General features: G+C 42.8%; 2 protein-coding genes across 2 annotated transcripts; one reads left to right on the top strand and one right to left on the bottom strand.

Annotated features, from left to right (window-relative positions):
• Nucleotides 1–1,295: 1,295 nt before the first annotated feature.
• On the top strand, nucleotides 1,296–5,439 carry CTHRC1 (collagen triple helix repeat containing 1; the record flags this gene model as incomplete). Its single annotated transcript, XM_079533766.1, has 4 exons — nucleotides 1,296–1,403; nucleotides 3,439–3,660; nucleotides 4,474–4,690; nucleotides 5,297–5,439. The coding sequence occupies 4 exons, from the start codon at nucleotides 1,296–1,298 to the stop codon at nucleotides 5,437–5,439; spliced, it is 690 nt and encodes a 229-aa protein (XP_079389892.1).
• Nucleotides 5,440–8,839: 3,400 nt separating this feature from the next.
• Nucleotides 8,840–21,889, bottom strand: SLC25A32 (solute carrier family 25 member 32; the record flags this gene model as incomplete). The annotated part of the gene is made up of 7 exons (XM_079533974.1): nucleotides 8,840–8,975; nucleotides 10,046–10,191; nucleotides 10,758–10,871; nucleotides 16,095–16,255; nucleotides 17,317–17,402; nucleotides 18,514–18,664; nucleotides 21,715–21,889. 7 exons carry the CDS (start codon nucleotides 21,887–21,889, stop codon nucleotides 8,840–8,842), a joined length of 969 nt encoding a protein of 322 aa, XP_079390100.1.
• Between the last annotated feature and the right edge of the window lies 1 nt (nucleotide 21,890).

Raw genomic sequence — 21,890 nt, 5'->3', positions numbered from 1 at the left:
GCCCCTGTGGCCCAGATGGCAGAGCACTGAATTTAAACCTTTAGTACCTGAGGTGAATGGAAACACTCATACACTGGGGTATATGAGCATAGAGAATCACAGTATCCTTTGGGTTGGAAAGGACCCTCGAAGGTCATCTGGTCCAACTTCCAAGCAATGAACAAGAACACCAACAGCTCAATCAGGGTGCTCAGAGCCCTGTCCAGCCCGACTTTGCATTAATCCAGGGATGGGGCATCCACCTCCTCTCTGGGCAACATGTTCCACATCTCCTCCTGAGATTCTGTGACTGGTTTTGGGGTGCAGGCAAGACTCAGGAGATGCTGGGAGCACTGTTTCATGTAAGTGGGCAGCTGCAGGGCTGCAGTGAGCAGGGCTCGAGCAGGAGGTTTGGTGACATGTAAATAATGGGCACATGGGACCTCATCATCTTTGGTGTAAAGCTGTATTAAAGTTCTGTATTATATGGCTGTAGTGATTGGAGGGGACCTCTGGATACCACCCAGCCAAACCCCCTGCTGCAGCAGCTCCCTGCAGCAGTCGCACAAGAAAGTGTACAGGTGGGCTTTGAGTATCTGCAGAGCAGGAGAGTCCACAGCCTCTGTGTGCAGCCTGCTCTGGTGCTGTCACCCTCATAGTAAAGAAGTTCTTCCTTGTGTTTGTAAGGAACTTCCCGCATTGTGGTTTCTGCCGTTGTCCCTTGTTCTGTCCATTTGACTCCCCTTTAGATATTTATAAGCATTGATGCAATCCCCTCTCAGCCTTCCCTCCTCCAAACTGAACAGCCCCGGAGCTCTCAGCCTTTCATGTGGGAGACGCTCCAGGCCCCTCTTCATCTCCGTGACCATCTTTGTTTCCAGGCAGTAACACATCACAAGTTGGCTCAGCACAAGGAACTCAGAGCAGACGTCCCGCTGCTCATTGTAGAACGTTCCTTTACAGGAAAAGTCGGGATTTGAAAGCTTCTAGCCGGACTCAAACTCTCACGGTTATCAAACCCAGGTGGGGAAACGCGCACAGACGGGCGTAACAGCCTCCCTAGCGAGGTATTTACCACGCCGCACGGCCGCTTTACGGGCACGCCACCGGTGACACAGTGCGGGCCGTGAGAGCCGGGTACCCGCGCACAGCACCGGGGGGCGGGAGCCCCCGGCCCGTGCCAATGGCTGCCGGGGCCGGCGCCGCCCCCGCCCGGCTGCGGGTGGAACGTGCCGGCCCCGGGGGAGGGAGCGGGGCTCGGGGCCGTGAAAGCCTCATTCATCGCCGGCGGCGGAGAGGCACGGCCGGGCCCCGCCATGCGCCGCGCCCCGCTGCTGCTCCTGGCGCTGCTGCTGGGCTCGGGCCTCGCCGACAGCCCGCGGGGCAAACAGCGAGCGGCGCGGCCGCGGGAGGTGCTGGAAGCGGTGAGCGGAGCGGGGCGGCGGGCGCGGAGCCGCTCTGCTCGGCCGGCGGCCGTCCGGGCGGAGCCGCGGCGAGGGAGTGGGGGGGTGGGGAGGCTCGGGGGTCCCTCAGCCGCTCCGTTACTCGAGGGCTGGAGCGCTGAACCCACGGCCAGCTGCGAGCGGAGAAAGGAGCGGAGGGCCGCCCCCTCGCAGCGGCATCGCCGCATCGCTCCGCGTCCGCCGTCTCGGCTTCCAACCCCACCGCGGCTCCGCTGCAACCGGACACCTGAGCGCCGGGCCCGCCCCACCCCAGGGGCAGAATGGAGGAGGGGGATTTTCCGGCCCTCGGAATGCGGGACGCTGACGTGGGGCCGCCGCCGGGAGCCGCGGGGCTACCGCTCACCGCCGGCAGGAACCGCGTTCCGCTCGGACCCCCCGGGCGGCACTGGGCAGCGCGCGGAGCACCGTTGTGCTAACCCGCCGCACAGCGCTTCGTTTTCACCGCAGGAGCGGAACGGCGTGCGGAGCCGGGCCGCCGCAGAGCGCTGAGCGGCGGGCGGGTCCCGCAGGCGGAGCGGCGCGGCTCCTGCAGGGGAGCGAGGCACCGCGCTGACAGCTGCTGCCGCGGCCCGGCCCGGCCCTGACCCCTGGCGGCCGCACGGCGCGATTCGGCCCGGCGCTGCGGCGCTTTGGCGGCTCTCCGTGCCGCGTGAAGCGGGGCTGCGGGCAAATGTGCGGAGGGAGGCTGCGGCGACGCGGCCAGGCCGTGCTGTGGGATGAGGGAAGCCTTGGCGGCGTTTTGATCCGCAAGTAAAGCCTCCACGGCGTCGGAGGTGGATGTTGTGCTACGGCAGTAGAGGCTGAACCTTCCTGTCAGTATCCCGTTACGTGTCACTGCTGTGTGACTGGTCTGACAGAACGGTGTCTGACATGGGAGTGTGTATGAAGCAAAGGTGTGCCACTGAGTTCCTCCATTTCCTCCGTGTGGAAAAACAGCATTCACTGGCATTCATCAGCACTTGCTGAATGTTTCTGGGGTCCAAGGGGTGGATGTGAGCACGGCAAGGTGGTGGCTGATGTGTGGCAGTGGGTCACCTCTGCTGGTGCAGGTGTTTACAAGCACAGCATGCAGGCTCTTGTTCACTGCAGGTGAAAATGCACAGCGAGTGGTGGTGCTGTGTTGAAAAGTAGCTGAGAATTTGCTTTGTCAAATGGTGTTGTGCTGCTGCCAAGCCCTCAGTGGCCATGCTGGTCTTGCACCTAAGTGCAGGACAAAATCAAAAGCCCCTAAATAAAGAGGTTCCCAGGCCATGGGGACAGCTGTCAGTGTGGGGCTGGCAGTGACACGAGCACTGCTTTTGGAATGGGGGGGAAAGGGATGGATGGGAATCAGGGGCAGCATAGCACCATTTCTTGCCGGTCTATTTCTTCTCCTGGAACTATTTTCTCAGTCATCTGGAAGTAAGCCATTAGCTTACTGTGCTCTCTGTGGCCTCACCTTGAGCACTGTGTGCAGGTTTGGGCACCGCCTGCACTGATAAAACTATCAGAGTGTCCAAAGGAGGGCTACAGAGATGGGGATGAGTCTGGAGGGCAAGATGTACGAGGAGCGCTGAGGCCGCTGTGTTTGTGCAGCCTGGAGCAGAGGAGCTGAGGGGAGGCCCGATGGCGGCTGCAGCTCCTCACAGGGAGCGGAGGGGCAGCGCTGAGCTCTGCTCCGTGTGACAGCGACAGGGCCCGAGGGAACGGCATGGAGCTGCGTCAGGGGAGGGGCGGGTGGCGGTCAGGGACAGGGGCTGCAGCGGAGGGCGGCGGGCACGGGACGGGCTGCACGGGGCAGTGGGCACGGCCCCATGCCGGGGTTCAGGGAGCGTTTCAGACACTGGGTTTGGATTCGGGGTGGGCCTGTGTGGAGCTGGGAGTTGGACTCAATGATCCTTCTGGGTCCCTGCCTACTTTTGGGACGTTCTGTGATTCTGTCACAGCGGGGTTTCTTTTGTACTTTTGTTGTTTGCTTTTTGCTTGGCTGCTCAGCAAGCTCTGCCCTCTTTTTCAGTACAACGGCGTCTGCCTGCAGGGCCCCAGCGGAGTCCCTGGACGGGACGGGAACCCTGGAACCAACGGGATCCCGGGGACACCGGGAATCCCGGGGCGTGACGGGCCCAAGGGAGAAAAGGGCGAGTGCCTGCGGGAGAGCATTGAGGAGTCCTGGACGCCCAACTTCAAGCAGTGCTCGTGGAGTGCACTGAACTACGGCATAGACCTGGGGAAAATAGCGGTAAGCTGGCTCCAGCAATACCGCGGAAGCTTTAAGGTTTGGAATTGTGGCAGGGTAACATAAATGCTATGCAGCTCCTGGGATGTTTCCTGTTGCAGCCTTTTGTTGAAATGTTGAGGGTGGACTCCTCAGGTTCTTTGCTTCGGGTCCATCTCAGCTGTGTTCAGCAGCGATGTGCCCACTTGTCAGTTTCAGTAATAGCATTCCAAAAGAATGAAGGGGCTGTGGTGTCTGTAGGGTTAGGCCTGTGACTGCAGGGCTGAAAGGAGCCCTGTCAAGCACTTCCGTCTGCCCGGGGCGGGGAAGGTTTTCACCTCTGCAGTCATAAGAGAGATTCAGCATTCTGAAGACAGAATTCTAAAACCTGAAACTATTTCTTTACTTTAAAGTTTTAATCTGGGTTTAAGTAGTTCCATTAGTCTTTTATTTTTTTTAACCAAGACAAATCTTGTGAGTATTATGAAATCCAGTTGTTGTGGTATCACAGACAGAAACTGTACTGTCCACTCATACAAGAACTTGAGCGCAGCTTTCAGACAGCTCATATTCCCTTACCTATGCCCCCAGAAGGTGGCACTGTTGCCAACTTACCTACAGGTATTACCCAAATAAAATTAAGAGTTCTCATGATCCCCTTTCTCCATTATCAGCTATGAGGTGCAGTTTCTGATTTGCATATTTGCATCACAGAGTATTTTTCAGACTTTTTTTTTTTTTTCCCACAGACAGAAGGAACTAAAACATTCTGAAAGCGATTGCAGGGAGTAGGTTCAAGGTCAGAGTTTGCTACCAAAATGTTTTTGTCCCTCCTAGGAATGTACGTTCACAAAGATGCGCTCCAACAGTGCTCTCAGAGTCCTCTTCAGCGGATCGCTGCGGCTGAAGTGCCGAAGTGCCTGTTGTCAGCGCTGGTACTTCACTTTCAATGGAGCAGAATGTGCCGGGCCACTTCCCATCGAAGCCATAATATATTTAGATCAAGGCAGTCCAGAGCTGAATTCTACTATCAACATACACCGAACTTCCTCAGGTATGTGTGCCAATGCTGCATGAACAGAATGGGTGAGAGGCTGGTAGCAGACCCCGGTACTGAATGCACAGTGCATGTCTGCTGTAGGAAGCCAAAGGACGCCAAGAAGAGGCAGAAGAGCGGCCTGTTAACACCAGCTTCTCTTACTCTGCTTGTCACAACTGACTATAAAGAGTAACAGTATTAGAATTATTTATTAATCAGTACTTTTAAACTGTCTTATTTTTCATGGTGCTTACTTTAGAAATGCTGATACTTTCTGCTGGTTGATACACTCCAAGAAGTATTTATAAAACCAAGTGTTGCATTACTTTAGCAGGCTTATGGTTATGAATACTTTCCATCATCACATCAGTGGTTTAAACTGTATTTTGCTCTCAGAAATAGCTAAGGTATTGTGAAGCAAGTGCCCAGCTGCAAAAAGCCGTTTTACTCCCTATAGTGTATAATGACTGCATGAAATCTAATTTTTTAGAATTTTCTTTCTCCAAAAAATGTTATTTAGATCTAATTACACAGCAAAGGCTTGCAATGAACTTTTGTGAAGTACTTGTGTCCAAAAGTGTTTGCGTCTGCTGTGGTGACGTGGTATCTGTGTCTCACCAGTGGAAGGTCTGTGTGAAGGGATCAACGCCGGCTTGGTGGACGTGGCCATTTGGGTCGGGACTTGCTCTGACTACCCCAGGGGAGATGCCTCTACTGGATGGAATTCAGTCTCCCGTATCATCATTGAAGAACTGCCGAAATAAGTCTCCCTCCCTTTTTATAATCCCTATTTTTATTTTGTACAATTTTCTACAAAAGTTATTTAGAGTTGGATGCAGGTTTTTGTCTAGAAGGCACCAAACTCTGCACCTGTAGTGTTTGTCTAACCTTTTTTTTTTTTGCATATTGCAGAGGCTTTTAATAATAATCATTTTAGAATATAAGAACCAACTTCATTAATGTTTCATATCCCTTTTTGATATATGAAGATATACCACCACAATTTTTAAGAGTTAAGTGTAATTTTTTTGTATCAAATAAAGAAGACTTTTCCATAAAAATAACATCCAAGGTATTTTATTGGTCAGCAAACTTTAAGGTATTTGACACGGCACTGTGGTACACACTTGTTTTACAACACTTCAGAGTTGTACATCAGTACAGGTCTTGGCGTTAGTTTTTGAAATGTATACATATAACATCTGCTCCTGTGAAAGAATGTGGAAATGGATATTCTGCTGTTAAAGTCTTATTCTCCCAGCAACCTCCTGTGACTTAACTGGCACCTTGGTGACGATCGGTAAGTGTTAAATATGTTCTGAACAACTAAGTAAAAACAGACTATCCAAGCTTTACTTCCCTCCTGCACTTGAGAGACCAGATTTCAGTGCAAATATCTATTAATCATCTATGAAAAAAAAAAAAGCGTATTTTTACAGTTCCAAAACTCAGGTTTCATTTCCCCAACAAATAGTTCTCCTGAGTTTAGCCTGTCAGATATACACAATCACTTTGGTGTGAAAGCTGGATATGTGAAGTGGTTCGGAAGCTATAGAAGTAAGGCAGGCTGAAATGCCTTGGCTTTCCTAAAGTGGACTGCTCAGCTGAAAGAATGATGTTGCAGATATTTGACTGCAGCCTCCAAAGTGGAGAAGAAATGAGGAGTGGCAGCACTGACCACGGTGTGCCTTGCAGTTAGTGCAGCATTAGCAGCAGTGCTTTAAGGATTCTCTTCCCAACACAGTAAGTGATATACTCAAACCATCAAAAAGTGCAGATTCTAAAGGGAAAATACAATCGTGTTTCATTACAAAATAAATTTCACATAAATGCAATAAGAAAAACAAAAAGCATGTATAACATGCAGAAATATACCTTGTTCAGAAATTAAATGGAAAAGCATTAAATCTGAGAGATGGATTTATTTTAGCTATTTGATACTAAATCCTAGCTTTTCTTCTAAACAGGTTATAAAACTTTCCCCAGCCATGTCTTAAATTGCTAGTTCATCTGCACCTTTAAAAGAGGAACACACCTGCAGGTAAGAGAGCATTCAGGTTTTCCTCACCGTGAGCTTACGTGTGATATGTGTGATGCTACTGCAGGCCAGCACCTTGCTCAGCTGCTCTTTGTCTCTGGAGAACTGTTACTGTTTCATTGGTTGGGAAGATAGTATGAGCTAAGACACTATGAGCTAAGCCGGGGTGTGAATTTACTGCACGTTAGTCAGCAGTCAGTAGCCAACTGTGTATGTCCCAGTGACCTGTCTTTATGCTTATCCTGCATCTCAAGTCCCGTTCAGGTCTGGAACACACTACTCCAGGGAAGTAAGTGCGTGACTTCTTTTATTACTTTACATGGTTTATTCACTATATATTTTGGACCCTGCTCCTACTAGAAAACACAGAAACCCACGTAAAAGCTTTCCAAAGGCAAAAGAAAGTAGTAGCTATTAAGACTTTGTTAATTTGCACAGTAAACTTCTGGTAAACTTTGATTTTCATCTAAATGTCAATGGAAGCTTTAATAATAATAATAATAATTAAAAAAAAGCCACTCAGCTTTCTCAGATGAGATAACAATGTATTATCAACTGTAACAGCAGAGAGGATGGGACTGGGGAAGAGGAGGTGTGTTACTAAAAAACAAACAAACACCCAAAGCATGGCAATAGTATCAACAGAAACAAGCAACGAGGTTGCTGAACTGAGATTCAAAATACCGAGCAGGTTTTGGGAGACTTTCAAATTCAACTAGAGTAAAACCAACTCTTTTTAATTTAAAAAAAAAAAAAAAAAAGTTTTATTTCTGCTCTGGGTTAGTTCTCTGTAAAACAACTTCTCTAAGTGGTTATTGAGATTTTTTTAGCTAGATGAAAATGTTCTCTGCTTCATATAAAACTCATTATTCCCCCTCAACTATTGAAAATGTTTCCTACCTTCTTTCCTTCTCAGTTGATAATATCTGATACTCCTTCATGCTCACAGTAGAAGGCAAATGTTATGCTCAGTAAATTATTTCCTCAATAATGAACTACAACAGATAAACCCAAATCTCCAAAAAACACCTCTCTGTCAGCAATTATTGGAATAAAAATAAACATTATTATTCAACCATACTGAAACATACTGCAATTCAGCTTACTGTTGTATAGCAATAGTCTTAGTCACTTCTGAGACTAAATCAGAAGATGTTTTTTAAGAAAGCCCTGTGCACAAAGTTTTTAGAAAACCTACAGATTTTTTTTTTCCAAAGACCAGTCTTTGTTAAAGTTGCTTTAAAACTGCATCACTAGTGAATTATTTGGATTATTATTTTTTTTAAAGTAAGCCTCCTTTCAAATAAGGAGTATTTAGTCAGATGTACCAGTCATGGAGCTGTGGCTGAGGAGGGTGGGGCGATGAGAAATCAAATGAACTAAGTTGCCAACAATGTGCACAACAGACTTTGGTCTGGTGTTAAAAACAAGCCAAAAACCACACTGCAACTCCGTCTTGGTATGAGACAAGAAGTGGATTTCAATTTGCAATTACTGCAAACCAGGAATGGACAGCTGACCATTTTACAAAGCAATCTGAGTTTCCAAATTGCACCCCACTGAAGCTGCATTTTTTGTGTCGGATGACCGATGGAACATGGAGCACTCCATAACCTAAAATCTCACAAGTAACAAAAATGGATTCTGTAGACACTGTTGTAAAGCAGTTACATACAAATTTTCTTCATGACACTCAGATAAAGACTTAAGAGAGTTCAGATGCTTCAGACGCAGGAATTGCTTTTATATGAAGTTTTCTGTAGTACAATCTGACCAATTGTTATCTTGAGACCTGTCAAGCAGATTAGTCCATTATTCCAGGCAGGCCAGGATGAGGTGAAATGCTGCACATCTGCCTTCAGCCAGGCACAGTGCTACTTCCTTCACAGTTGCAGACATCTGTTTTGAGCAGACGCTGCTGATTCAGAGGGAGAGGAATGCAGCAACACAGGCACCCTCAGCAGAGAGGATGTAGGCAGGGTTTCACTATCTCACAATTCTTTCCTCAAAATACCAGATCAATTCACAGTGTCAAAATAAGCTGCTGAAGTAATTATCTTCCAGATCATAAATATAAAAAAATAAAGATATATTGATATATTTTTTATGAATAGAAACTTTTACCTTTAGTTATTTTCTTTTCTAAAACCAAGTAGAAAACCTGACACATTTTCATAAACTACGAAGGTAATGCAGCACGCAGGAGTCACTCTGATCACATTGGGGACAATTCCTTTGTAAAATCCATGGATTCCTTCTTTCCTTTAAAGACAGAAAAAATCGTTTAATATATTTTAAATAAAAATCAGACATAAAACAAAGCCTGGTGTTTTACTCTCGCTCTCTCACTGAGGGAGATGTACTTCAGGGTAAGAATAATAATTTCAGAACAGTTTCTTATGAAGCGCTTAAAGGATCATTATATCAAATCTCACTTTCTTTTCTGACCACACAGTAATGTTCTGTAGATGAGTTGTTCAGCTTAGGGTTTGGGTGGTGATTCTATTGTTGTTTTGTCTTTTTTAAAATGAATTCTTTTGATAGGATGCTATACTATTTTTCTTCATACCACAAGAAGTGGTTAAAATGACTTTAAATTTCTGCAGTTCCAAAAAAAATTTGCAGATTTAAGCTCCCTGAAGCCAACAGGGCTGAAAGGCTTTAACAGGGCTGAAATGCTTTATGGTTTTGAGTCATTTAACAGCAAGGGAGCTGAGGGAGAACACAACTAAGTTAAGTCAGCTGCTGAAGTCAGCACTCATTTTTAGAGAAATAAAGCACCTCCTCCAGCATTTTGAATCCACTGACCAGTACATGAGAATTCAGCTTCTCCCATTTTGAACCACAGTATTCACTGTTAGTGGTGTTAGAGTGTTTCAAAGACTTCTCATTTCAGCTCACTTTTTTCCAGTTTCACAGGGCTCTGGTACACCCAGAATGATGAGCAGTCAAAGGAGATCCTGGAAAATGCTTGGGTATGCAAGATACTGCTCTCCTTGGTGACCTAGGCCGTGTTTGTTGATTTCATAATGAGTTAATGAGACTTAACTACTTTACAAATCACAAAGCAGCCAACTCAATGTTGGTTTTTTAACCTTGCTACTCTGTAAGCAAAATTTGTTGGGGAAGATGATGAAGAGGCAGATCAAAAAACAGAAGTCTGCAAGCCAGCACTGACCATCACATACCTCTTCATTTTTAGTTAATAGCTATTGGTAGCATATTCCATATAATGGCTTCATAGAGATAGCCATTCAGCATGGAAGGCAGTAAGCATGGTGATTCTGAAGGCTCACTTTTCCAGGTGCAAACTTATAATTGTGTATGCCTACCTCCATGTCCTGCGGATCACATCTAACACACCAGAGTATCTATTATGCTGATCTTGAAGACGAGCCCGTACAACTTGATAGGGATACGTTGCTGTTACAGCAAATATTTTGGATACAGCTGCCATCGTTATGTATTCTGCAGTGTTCTAAAACCAACAAAAATGAACAAGCTTTCCTTAACCAGGGCTTAAAATAGACAATTTTCCAAAATCTTCTTTGATTTTTAAATATATTAACTAAACAATACTTTTTTCCCCTTTACAATAAACTTATTTAAGAAACTGACAATATTTACTGTCTAGAATGCTCAGGTAACCAATTTTAAAATATGTTTTGCCTTCTCACTCCTACCAAGCAAAACACTTCTAGAAAAGTGTGTCAGGTGTTCCAAAAGCAGCAGTATCTTCACTGAGTTTGCTCCTATCTAGTCCTATGGGCAACTGTTTAAAAAGGCTACCTACGATTGGTTTTCAGAAACCATTCTTCTCCCTAAAATTCTCTAGACACTTGCCAAAATAAGGTGATTTCTCTAGACAAATACAGAACTAACCAGTTGCTTGTTCCCAAAGTGACAAATCATTATTTTCATATATTCCACATTTCAATTAATATATCAATAGTTTATAAACTTGACTGTTCTATGATCTAACTGAATGGAATAAATCTCTACCTGTTCCCATGCCACAACATATTTTATTATTAATAATTTTACCAATTTTGTATCTGACACTCTGTTTCTGTACTTGTTGTATCTCTGTTTCAAATCCTCATATGCCATGAACTGAAGTGCTCCATGTGAAGTTCCAAACAGACCAGGAACGAATCCCTAAAGAACAAAAAAAAGGTTAAGACAAGATTGAATAGCAATCCAAAAGAAGTATGTAACATGACAGAGTTCATTTTATGCACATACAAATGTCGACCATTCTATTAAAAACAGATTGCACAACTGTTGGTGTGCTCGGTTGATATTCTTGAAGGCAGGCATCAAAAGTGTAATAAATGTTACTTTTCTCCAGGTGACACACAGGTAAGTTACTTAATGAGCAAACAAGACAAAACAAGTGGCCTGGGAACTGCACCTAACAGAGCACAAGCACAAATTGTAAAAAAATCGGGCCTCCCTCAGCCTTCTTCTCCCTAAGCCAGGGGGAAATGTTACCTGCCTCTGAGGAGCAGTAATGGACAGTAAGAGGATAGCACAGAAATTTACAGAAACCTTTGCCTTCAAAGAAGTTGAAGTGAAGGTGGAAAACAGGTACTGTTGGAAGTGTCTCTCCAAGTAGAAGGCATGAGTTTCTTCAGGAGCAGGAGGAGCTCAGCTGAAAATGAGCTGACAGTTGCTTCTGAGAAGCATTCTCTTTTGGGAAAGTTGGGCCTTACATTGGAAAAATGCAAATAAATAGGGAATTAATCATCTTGACTGGAAATGATTCATACAAGCCAAAAGCTTGCTGAAAACTGTTGCAAAGGGAAAATTTATAATGGGATGAATGATCAAAACGTGGGTAAAAGGACTCAAAGAACCAAAACTTCTCAAAAAATGCTAACGTTGAACAGTTTTATCTTATTTTCCACGACCCACTTAGGAAAGATAGAGCAATATAAAATATATGTCCGGACACAAATCTCTATATTAGATTAAACTGCAAGCAAAGACATTTGCAGACAAATGAACATATTACTAAACTTGGAGGAAGAGAAGGGAAGCAATCCTGGTGCATTGGAATGTCCACTGTGTATCAGGACAAAAAGATAAATTAATCATAAACCCCTAACTTAAAGAAAAATTAAAACAAAACACACCAAAACCAGCAGGCATAAAAATCATACAGAGCCTCTATCACTTCAGAGATTAGCTCTCTGAAAGCTATAGATTTCTTCAAGATATTGTAGTCATTCAGGTATTGATTTTTAGGGCTTCTATTTAGATGAGAAATAATTTCTTCTCACAGTAGAAAACAATGGTCATAAACTGTCAGGAACCACAACCCAATGAAATGAATTGAGGGCTAACAAAAGTCTCATATCACTATGTACAAAAATTAGAAAAAAAGAAACAAAATAGTTCCCCAAATGTGAACATGTGGAATTGAACCAAAAATCTGTATTTTGTCAACTGTGAGCATAATCATAGAATTTTGTGAAGTTAAAGGCCACAACATGATGAGAAAGGACAATTCTGGTTTTCAGAAAACCTGGATCAGAAAGAAAATTCACTGGTAATAAATAATAATTAAAAAAAAAAAAAAAAAAAAAAGTAACATGAGGAACAGACAAAGAACAAACTTATTGAAATTACCAAAGAAAAAATCATCTGGGTCAGCAGAGCCAGGAACAGTATGAAATGCTGTAGTGATAGCAAGGAAAATCTTCCTAACTGTATGCTCATTATTACAGTAAAAAAGTAGTAAGACAGAGAAAATAATTGCTTTCTACTTGGAAAGCATGAGAATGATGTATATCATAGGGGAATTAGGTAAAATTTTCCCCACTAACAAGAGAAGAATGTTAAACAACACTTAAGAATGCTCAACTCTTAAATTTAAGCCAGCAAATCTGAATAACTTGCTCCCAAGAGTCCTAGAGTATCTACTGATGACATTTGCTAAATGAATACCAGCACGCTCCAAGTCTTCCAAGTGATGGGGAAAACTTTCAAACACTGAAGAACCTTTAATGGCAGGCCAATATTAAAATAGGAGGAAGGAGAAGTGAGACAACTGTCTGCCAATCACCCTCAGCAAAGTAAGAACTGACAGATGGTTCTATTGATCATAAAGAAGGAGGAATTTGAGTTAATTTAGGGAAAAACGTTTCAAGGCAAAACTGATTTGTTCTCATTAATTAAATATGTCTAAGAAAGTTTTGGAATGATAATCCTACTCAATTTTCTTATTTTTGGAATTTCACACAAATACCTTCTTTTTCTTTGAAAGTTTGCCATTTATTTTTTATCTACAGTATGACTGTAAAGTGAAGATAATTTAAAAAAATCATATCTCTTAATATATTTATTATTTTTAATAGTCAAAACATATATTTAAAAGAGTTTTTTCATGAGAGCTTCAGAGAATCAATCTTTGCTCAAAGAAGTCCTGCTTGAATTCCATCTGGGAGGATTAGATGAATGGACACAAATATGTTATCAGACATGGAAATGGTAAAGCATTTAACTCTGAACAGTAAATCATATGGATTAAAAAAAAATGTCTTTAAACAACTAGAAGTATGGAAGATCCAGAACAAGAGAAAAGCATCCAGTTGGTTTGCATTTCAGATGTCATCGCCAAAAAGAAAAAGAACCTAGGCAAACGTACAGAGCAAAGCCTGTGCTTCTTGATAAAAGCAGGGGACAAAGTGAAGAAATATTCAGGATACTGCCTGAAGTGTTTGTGAGAGCTCATGCCAGAGCAGCCTATGCTATATGTTTAGAGGAAACGTAGCAGATTCCCCTTCCAGTCGGTGTAGCACCATCTTCAGTTGGGTCTCCATAGCAAAGACTAGCAGTACTAGACTGCCCTGCTCTGACAACTTGTGCAGAAAGATTCTGGAAGAATGCCATTATGTCCTTACGCCATCTTGATTCTTTCAAGGCAAAGAATGATAGCATCTTTTATGGAAAGTTCTTCTCTCTGAACTACATTTAAATGCAAGATGATCAGATCCCAAAGGACTTTGCTATATGCAAAAACAAAGAAATAGTAAGCCACTTAGCTTACAAACTTCACATTTGCAAGGAGGAAAATAGCAAGCGAAAAAAATGGCAAAATAGAGAAGTGTTTTAGACATTAATGGACTGGAAAAAATACTTTATCCTCAGAGTATTGCCTACCAGAGGTTAAACTGTCCAACAGAAGTGTCCAATATATCCTATTTTCACTTGGTAATGAGCATATAGCACTGCTAGGATTTCTTTGGTTGTTCTTAGCACACTGCATTATTATTCTCAGTCTTGACGCTTGTATGGGAACTGCTGAGTCACGGCCTGAACCTCTGATTGATCACCTGAGGCGAGCCATGAGTCAGCCAGAGGAGCACAGGTGAAGGCAATTCAGCTGTGCTGCCGGAAGGGGTGGAGCCTGGCTGCACCCCTCCTAGACCTATTTAAGAGCTGGCTACCAGTGGGGAAGGATCTCTTCTGGTGTTTTGTAGGTGAGCCCAGCATAAGGGTAAGCTTTCCATTTATTCTCTTTTGTTATCATTGTCCACTTTGCCTAACTCTCTTGATTATACTGTGATTGTAACATCTTGATATCCATTGATTATACAACACTACATTTTAAATCTCCTTAAACTTTCTGCATTTCCCATTTTTGTTACTGTTTTCTATAAGCTTTGCTCTAACTGCTGCCTCTACATCACCAATGAAAAAGAATGAAACTGAAAACACAAATAAAGAAGCGTGGAGGCCAAGGACAATATTGCCATCTGACATTACAGTAGTCAGCCTATACCAGACAGAAAGCAATTTGTCCAGAGCTCAAGGATATTTTATGTTTTTCCCCAAGGTACAAACTCCTAAGGTCTTAGGACTGTTTTAAAAAGTTTGATCTCTTGTGCCTTAGACTTGAAGAGCAACACGTGCTGATGGTTGCATGACATTCAACTTTGTGAGGCAAAGTACTTTTCAGAGCTCAGATCTCCAACAGATCTATTAGGCATCTTCAAAGTGCATCACCCCAAGGTCGATTTTTTTTTTTTTTTTTTTTTTTTTTTTTTTTTTTTTCTCCCAGCTTGGATGCAGCAGAGCAGCTCTGATCCCAGCTGTCTCAGGGATGGAGGCCAAAGGACAAAGCCTACAGATAGAGGGTGTGGAAGATCTCTGACTAGATTACTGGGATGACCAGTGAAAGAAAGGCTTCTATCTCTCTACAAATCCAGGAAAGTTCAAGAAGCACAACTTAACTTAAACTACAGTTTAATAAACAAACAATACCTAACAGACAGCACAGATCGCCACAAGAAAGACTGGTACAGCTTTACATTACTAGGCTTTGCCACAAAGGACAAACAACAATTGCTCAGAACAGCAGCAGTAAAACAGAGAGCAAGACATGGAATTGTTTGGAGGACACCTTCTTTGGAAAACTAATCTCAAATGCATCAGAAAGCAACTATTTGAAGATCTTATTTCCAATCTGCAGTGCCATTTTCCTTATCTGTTACAATGAACTCTTCCTGAAAATAAGGTCATAAGGAAAAAGAAGACATTCATCTGCATTACATCTCCTGCAACTCATGGTGATTGAAAACTTCAGCCTATATTTTTCACTGCAAATAGAAGTTGATGCCCAGTCATCAGGACAATTCCTGAGAGATAGTGTTCTGGTTCTATAGCACTACTTGCAAGAGAAGAGCCAGCCTGAACTGAAATAGGTTTCTTCACACCTTCCAGGGACTGATGAATGCATCTTGATGTAATGGCCTGAAGGAAGAAAGAGGAAGAAAGTCCAAACCCAGTTCCCATCTGTTTCCCTAAATGAAAGGGAACAAAAACCCCACACATATGCAGAACGTATTCAGAAGTCTGCAAATTTTATGCATCTTGAGATGACAGATTACAGACCTAAATAACTAGGGGGCAGATGAGCAGCTGTGAAAGTGTCCATTGTAGACAAAACATTAGCAAGTACTTTAGTCATGTTATATTGTACAAAATGTCAGAAAGACAAAGATAAGAGATGAAGTGAAAGAAAGCGCTAGAAGCACTATAGATTAGACTATGGCTGCCCTCTTTATCCAAATCTTAGTTATGAGAAGACTCTAAGCAATTACAAAGAGCTTGTAGTTTACCCTTATTTCAGTATTTTCAGAAGATGGCTTAGACATAAAACTTACACTCTATTCTTCAATGATTTCCTACCTTTCAACACTGTAATTGCTTCTCCTAAGATTAAGCCTTTCCTGTAATCTTTGCTTTGACTAAAAATAAAAATAAGCCAGTACAAAAATGACTTGCAGGTTTTTTTGAGACAAATATGTGCAAGCGTCACAGCACTACTGACTGGTACCAGTCAATCCTTGAGGTTTTCTTAAATGTTATTACCTTATACAAGCCACGTATGCCCTCTGTCCTGTATATCTTTATAAGAGCATCAGACATTCCTGCGTACTGTCGCTTTGATGGATCAACACCAGCGTCATATTGTAATACAAGTCGCGTCTTCGTTACCCATATTGGGTTTGTAATACAGAGAGTCATGGCTCCTGAGAACAGATGGAAGTTAGACTGTTTTGCCCATGCCAAAGCTTGTCCCAGTTTGTTCAGTTCAATGGAACACGGGCTTCTACAATGACAAAACTACTTATCCTTCAAGAGTACTCATTACTCCTAAGAGGCAAAGTTTAGGCACGCTGTTGTTTTCTCTCTCTGCCTTCAAAGCTCAAAACCAAGTATGAACTACTCATGCAGAGAGTACTTCTATAGAGCACATAGCTTTTTTTACATTCTCAGCATATGCTCTTTTTTGCTTCACTGTTCCACAGTCAGTAGTGCCATCTGTAATAGATAGGAAACCTCACTATTTTCATTAGGCTTTCTTATTGTCTTTATATATACAATTATTCAAAATTCAGTGGACAGCTCAGTCATGAGAAATTTACTTAATTGTATTGATAGGTTTATACAAGCAACTTCTTGCAGCTACAAAGACTATTGAAATACAATATACATTGGAACAGTATATTTCAACAGTAAACAACTGCCTTAGCATCCTAATAAAAAATCTTCTAAATTGCCTATACAGAAGCATGCACATCAAGTATGTTAGAAACAAAGTATTCAAAGTCATGATGAGTAAAATTGTACTTTCATTTTGGATTTACAGTTTCTAAGAAAACCTAGAACTTACATAAAGATTTTCAAAAGATCTACGGCAATTTCACTTCTAATTTCAATAAGCCTTCTCTTCTCCAGATCTAAGCATTTAATGTTTAATGAGTTAACAATCTAATAACAGCTAATTTAAATAGTTATGTTTAGAGACTCAGCGTTATACTAAATACGGAAAAAAACCTCAAGCTTTAGGTATAATGAAAACAAGACCAGAAGGTATCTTAACAACTGCTACTTCTGAGCAAAACTGAAAGGACCACAGTTAACTATCCATTCATTCTAGACATCATTAATTCATTTATAGACAATAAGCATTTGGACTCAAACACTTACACTTGCCACCTGGAGTAAAACCAGCACTGACACACAAAGAGAAAGAGCAGCATATGGACAGGCCAGAAGAAAACATTCATCTTTTTTGCATTTAACTCACCTGCTTCTGCAGCTGACACCAGGTGTTCGGTTGCAGTGAGACTCTCCAGCTTCCCTTCCTTCTTATAAGCTTTGATGGCATTGTAACTGTTCACAGTTGTAAGATATATTTTAGTAAAGGTAAAAAACCAACTGAAAAACAAAGCCAAACCAAACTAACAAAAAAATAAAAAACCCACCAAAACAAAACTTACCATCAGGAAAAACATTAGGTGATAGGTAACCTTGGAAAGGATTTCTAAGCTAACTATCATTGTTTGCTTGATGAATTGAAGAATTCATTAACTATTTGAACCATAGCAATACATATTTAAATTGGTCAAGTACTACTGAAGGAATCAGTGGGACTAGATCTTGAAACAGCTACTTGGTCTAAAGAATTAACTTCTAAAAAAAACTAGGCTAGACAGTCTTCTTTTTATTAAAACCAACACTGGTAGTTATTTACTTTCTAATTTCACTGAGCTTTCATCTCTTGGTCTGATTTGAATATTTGTGGTTTGAAAAGTGCCACTCAGCATTGAAGGAGCTGAAGTGTGGATAGGAGCTTACAGTGAAGCTTGAGGACTGAAGTCCAACAATAGATCAGTCTACACAACTGACACGTGAGCTTTGCAGAAGGATGCCAAACAATCATTCTCAAAAATGTTTCAGTTAATAGTGACCAGCAGTCAATCAGATCAGTTTACTACTGGAGTAGAAAATACCGAATATTTGAGAACTTTGCTTATTTTATATTTGAGAAATTTGCTTATTTTATAAGCAAAGCACATCAACAAAAACAATGGAAAAAACTGTCAAAATTATTTAAAGAAAACAACAAACGGTTGACTGTGCAGCTTTAGTAAAGAACTTTATCATGCTCTTTGATTCTTAACATACCAGTTCAGATTCTTTTTTTTCCATGAGCTTTTAAGCACAGTTTGAACTTTTAAAGTTCAAATGATGTCACCATCTCTCAAGTTCTTGGTGTTTTCACAGCATCGAGGGGAATGCACTGTACTTGATAAAGTAACAGGTCTCTGACTCCAACTGCTCACGTTATGAAACAGCAAATCATAACGATGAGTCAAAGGCCTGGACATACAAAGAGGACTGCAAGTTTCTAAGCCATCTAGCCCATTTTTATACCTGTTTAGAAGGGTGCTGTTTGTATCTGAACATGACTTTGCATAGGATCTGATGCAGTTTTACTTACAAGAAAAAATAAAGTCCCCAGGAAGCCCCTGCTCCCACCATGTTGGGAGTTACCCCTTGGTACAAGCCTCGTAGTCCTTCACGCTTCCAGACAGTGGTCATACAGTGGAGAATCCCATTGTATTTTGGCCTCAGCTCCAATCCGTCACTCACTATGAAAGAAAGAAATTACACTGAAAAAACATTGTAGGAAGCAAGTGGTTCAACCGTGTAAAAGCCAGCCCACAGCACACGGCCTCCAAACAGTGCTGCAAGCCAACATAAATGCTTCATTCATCTGCTGTATTTTAAAAGCACGCAACAACATGGGGTTTACAGCTTCAGTAATTCTAGTCTAAGAGAACGTGAAAGAAGGAAGAAAAAAGAACTTCTAAGCCCTGCAGGAGGAAAGTTCTCATCAGTCTGAGAAGACTAACTGCACTGATGGGCGTTTTTGGAGAGCAGCTGCTTTGACCTGTAGTTTTCTGTCCTGTTCTTAGCACTCCAAGAATTTCATATCATATCTCAAGTGATTTGCATGGACTCTTTGAGAAAAAGTTCCTATTACAAGTTTGGGAAACTCCTAAATAAGAATTCTTGAAGTTAAATCTTCTTCTTGTGAATCTTCTATAAAGTCCCAGGTATTTCCAATAGGTCATGTGTTATTGATTCCAAAGTTAGTTTCTGCCAACACTCAAAGGTTACTTCCATCATAAATTCTTATGCTCTTCTTTTCTCATTGTATTGATTCACAGGAAAACATCAAATAAACACAATTCTACCTAATAACCCAATATTGGCCAAATATTCATGAAATGTCACTGCCAACAGGACAAAGACAATGCAAACTTTTGCTTGACGGGTTTTGTTTAGAACACAGATTTCACACAACTTGCAGCAGTAAGGACAGTTCCTGCTGTCACAACAGCAAGGCAATTTGATGATTACTGATGACAGTGTAAATTGCAGGCACTTGTACTCCTCATATAGGCAGAAAGTTAGATTGAAATTTTACTTGAGATTGAAGTTTTACAGTCAGCATCATTTCTATACCCCAGCAAGACATTAATCATTAATTTCAGATGTTTTCTGTTCAGCACTGCATTCATTCCTCCTGTATATTTTGACAGACTTCAGCACACACAAAATGCTTTTTTTGTGAGCGTACTGAGACAAGGTCTGTGTATGTTGACAATCGCTGAAAACTAAAACACAAACTGAGGGCTCCAAAAGTAATTCCTCCTGTTTGATTATGTTGGCTCATGACATCAGAAGCAGATGGTGATGGTACAGCAGCAGAGGTTGAACCTTCCCAACCATACTCTGCTGTATGTTGTTGCCATGTGACAGATGGCAGCAGAGGGGCAGTCTGACAGAGTGGTGTCTGACATGAAAGTGTGTATGAAGCAAAGATGTGCCACTGAATTCCTCCAGGTGAAAAAAAATGGCACCTGCTGACATTCATCAATGCTTTCTGAACATTTACAGAAACCAAGCAGTGGATGTGAGCACAGCAGGGAGGTGGGTGGTGTGTTACAGCAGTGACAGTGGATCACCTGCGCTGGTGCAGATTTTTACAAGGGTGTCATACAAGTTCATCATTGGTGAAAATGCACATATAATGGTGGTGATTATGTTGCAAAAACGTGTTCTGTAGCTGAGAATTTCCTCCATCAAATACTATTATTGTGCTCTTTGCATCAGTTGTAGTTTCCATGGAAATAAACAGGGGGTATTACTTTTAGAGTCACCTATGTAAAAGCTCTTCCCCCCCCAACTGAGTAGCGCTGAACCTTTCTGAAAGACCTTTGCAATTTGTTTTTTTTAAATCATGCTGCCATTAAATCAGGCTTATAAGCACATTAAACAAGTAGGAAATCAAAGACATAGTTGCAAATCTGTCTGTCGATCAATTATTTTACCAACGATCAACAACCAATGCAGGAGCTACTCTAATACAGACTTAACACAGACTTAAGATCTTACAGTTTTCATGAGTCCAACCAAAACCTAACAAGCAGACATCAGGAAAAAACCCAAACTGTCATATAAAGTGGAAATGCTAAGTCATGCCTTGAAACATTGAGCACCTGGTGGGCAGCAAGGGCCAACCCAGGGCAGCTCAGGTACATGCAATGCATCTGAATGTCCAGAAGGGGTGGATCCTGGCTCCACCCCTTCCCAGACCACATTTAAGGGTTGGCCGAGGAAGTGAGAGAATCTCTTGTTGGAGATCTTTGAGGCCTTCCAAAGGTAAGTGGTTCTTTTCCTTCTTTTCTGTGACTGTTGCATCTGAGATCATTCTCATTTGCTACAGACAAAAACTTTATTACCTTGCAATTATCTCAGTACTTTCCACCCCATTATAGCGTTACAATAAGCACAGACTAATTTAGGTTAGAAGGAGCCTGCAGAGGTTATCTAATGCAACTCTCTTCAAAACAGACCTGCTTTCGTTGGGGCATGCAAGTTAGTTCTTGAATGTTTCTAAGGCTGAAAAGACTACAGCCTCTCTGGGCAACCTCTTCCAGTATCGGATCACTTCCGTAGTGAAAAATCACTTTTCTTAATAACAAACTAGAATTTTCCATGCTCAAGCTAGTCCCTGTTCCCTCATCATTCACCTCTAAGAAGATCTGGCTTCATCCTCTCTGTGCCCTCAGTTACTCCAGAGGGTGAGCTGCTGCTGTCTGTCAGCTTAGCCTCAGCTGGCACTGTGGTCAGCACTGCTGCCTCCGTGGGAGCTGCTCCAACACAGTGCTTTGTGCTACAGGCCTGTGCTTCAGAGCTAGACAGGGAGATGGGCCCGCTTCTGGACTTCACTCTAGAATGTACTGCATCAGCGTTTGTATGTTCCACAGTACAGTATTTCATTTTTAACAACCACAAGTGAATGTAAGATGCCGAAGAACATTCGGCAAAAATACGGCAAAATCTCTACAGAGGGGAATAATGCGAGTAGCGTCACCATGCAGGCGAGGAGCTGTTTCCATAAGGAACAGCCAGCAAGCAGAGTTCTCTGCCCAGCAACACGACCCCGTTACCCACAGGACTACAACGTAACCGCTGCGCCTGAGGGCGGACCGTGGACGAGCCGCCCGCCACCAACAGACCGTCCTGCTGCACCCACGGCCGTGACAGCGAGAAGCCCGGGCAGCTCTGATCGGGCCGAACGCTCCGCCCGTAGGAACGCAGCATCTCACAGCCGCCGGCCCGGCCTCACCTGCGAAGCGGATCTTGACCAGGTCCAGCGGATGCAGCACCAGCGTGGACACGACGCCGCCGCTGAGCCCGGCCGCCAGGTTCTCCAGCTGCACGTGCCGCAGCACGGAGCGCGCGGGCGACGCCGGCGGCCCAACGGCGCACGCATGGCCCCGGGCACCCGGCGCCGCGCTCATC

Source organism: Tetrao urogallus, assembly GCF_951394365.1.
Source record: "Tetrao urogallus genome assembly, chromosome: 3".
Classification (NCBI taxonomy): Eukaryota; Metazoa; Chordata; class Aves; order Galliformes; family Phasianidae; genus Tetrao; species Tetrao urogallus.
Note: the sequence above shows the minus strand (reverse complement) of the source record. Positions and strands in the feature narration are given on the sequence as shown.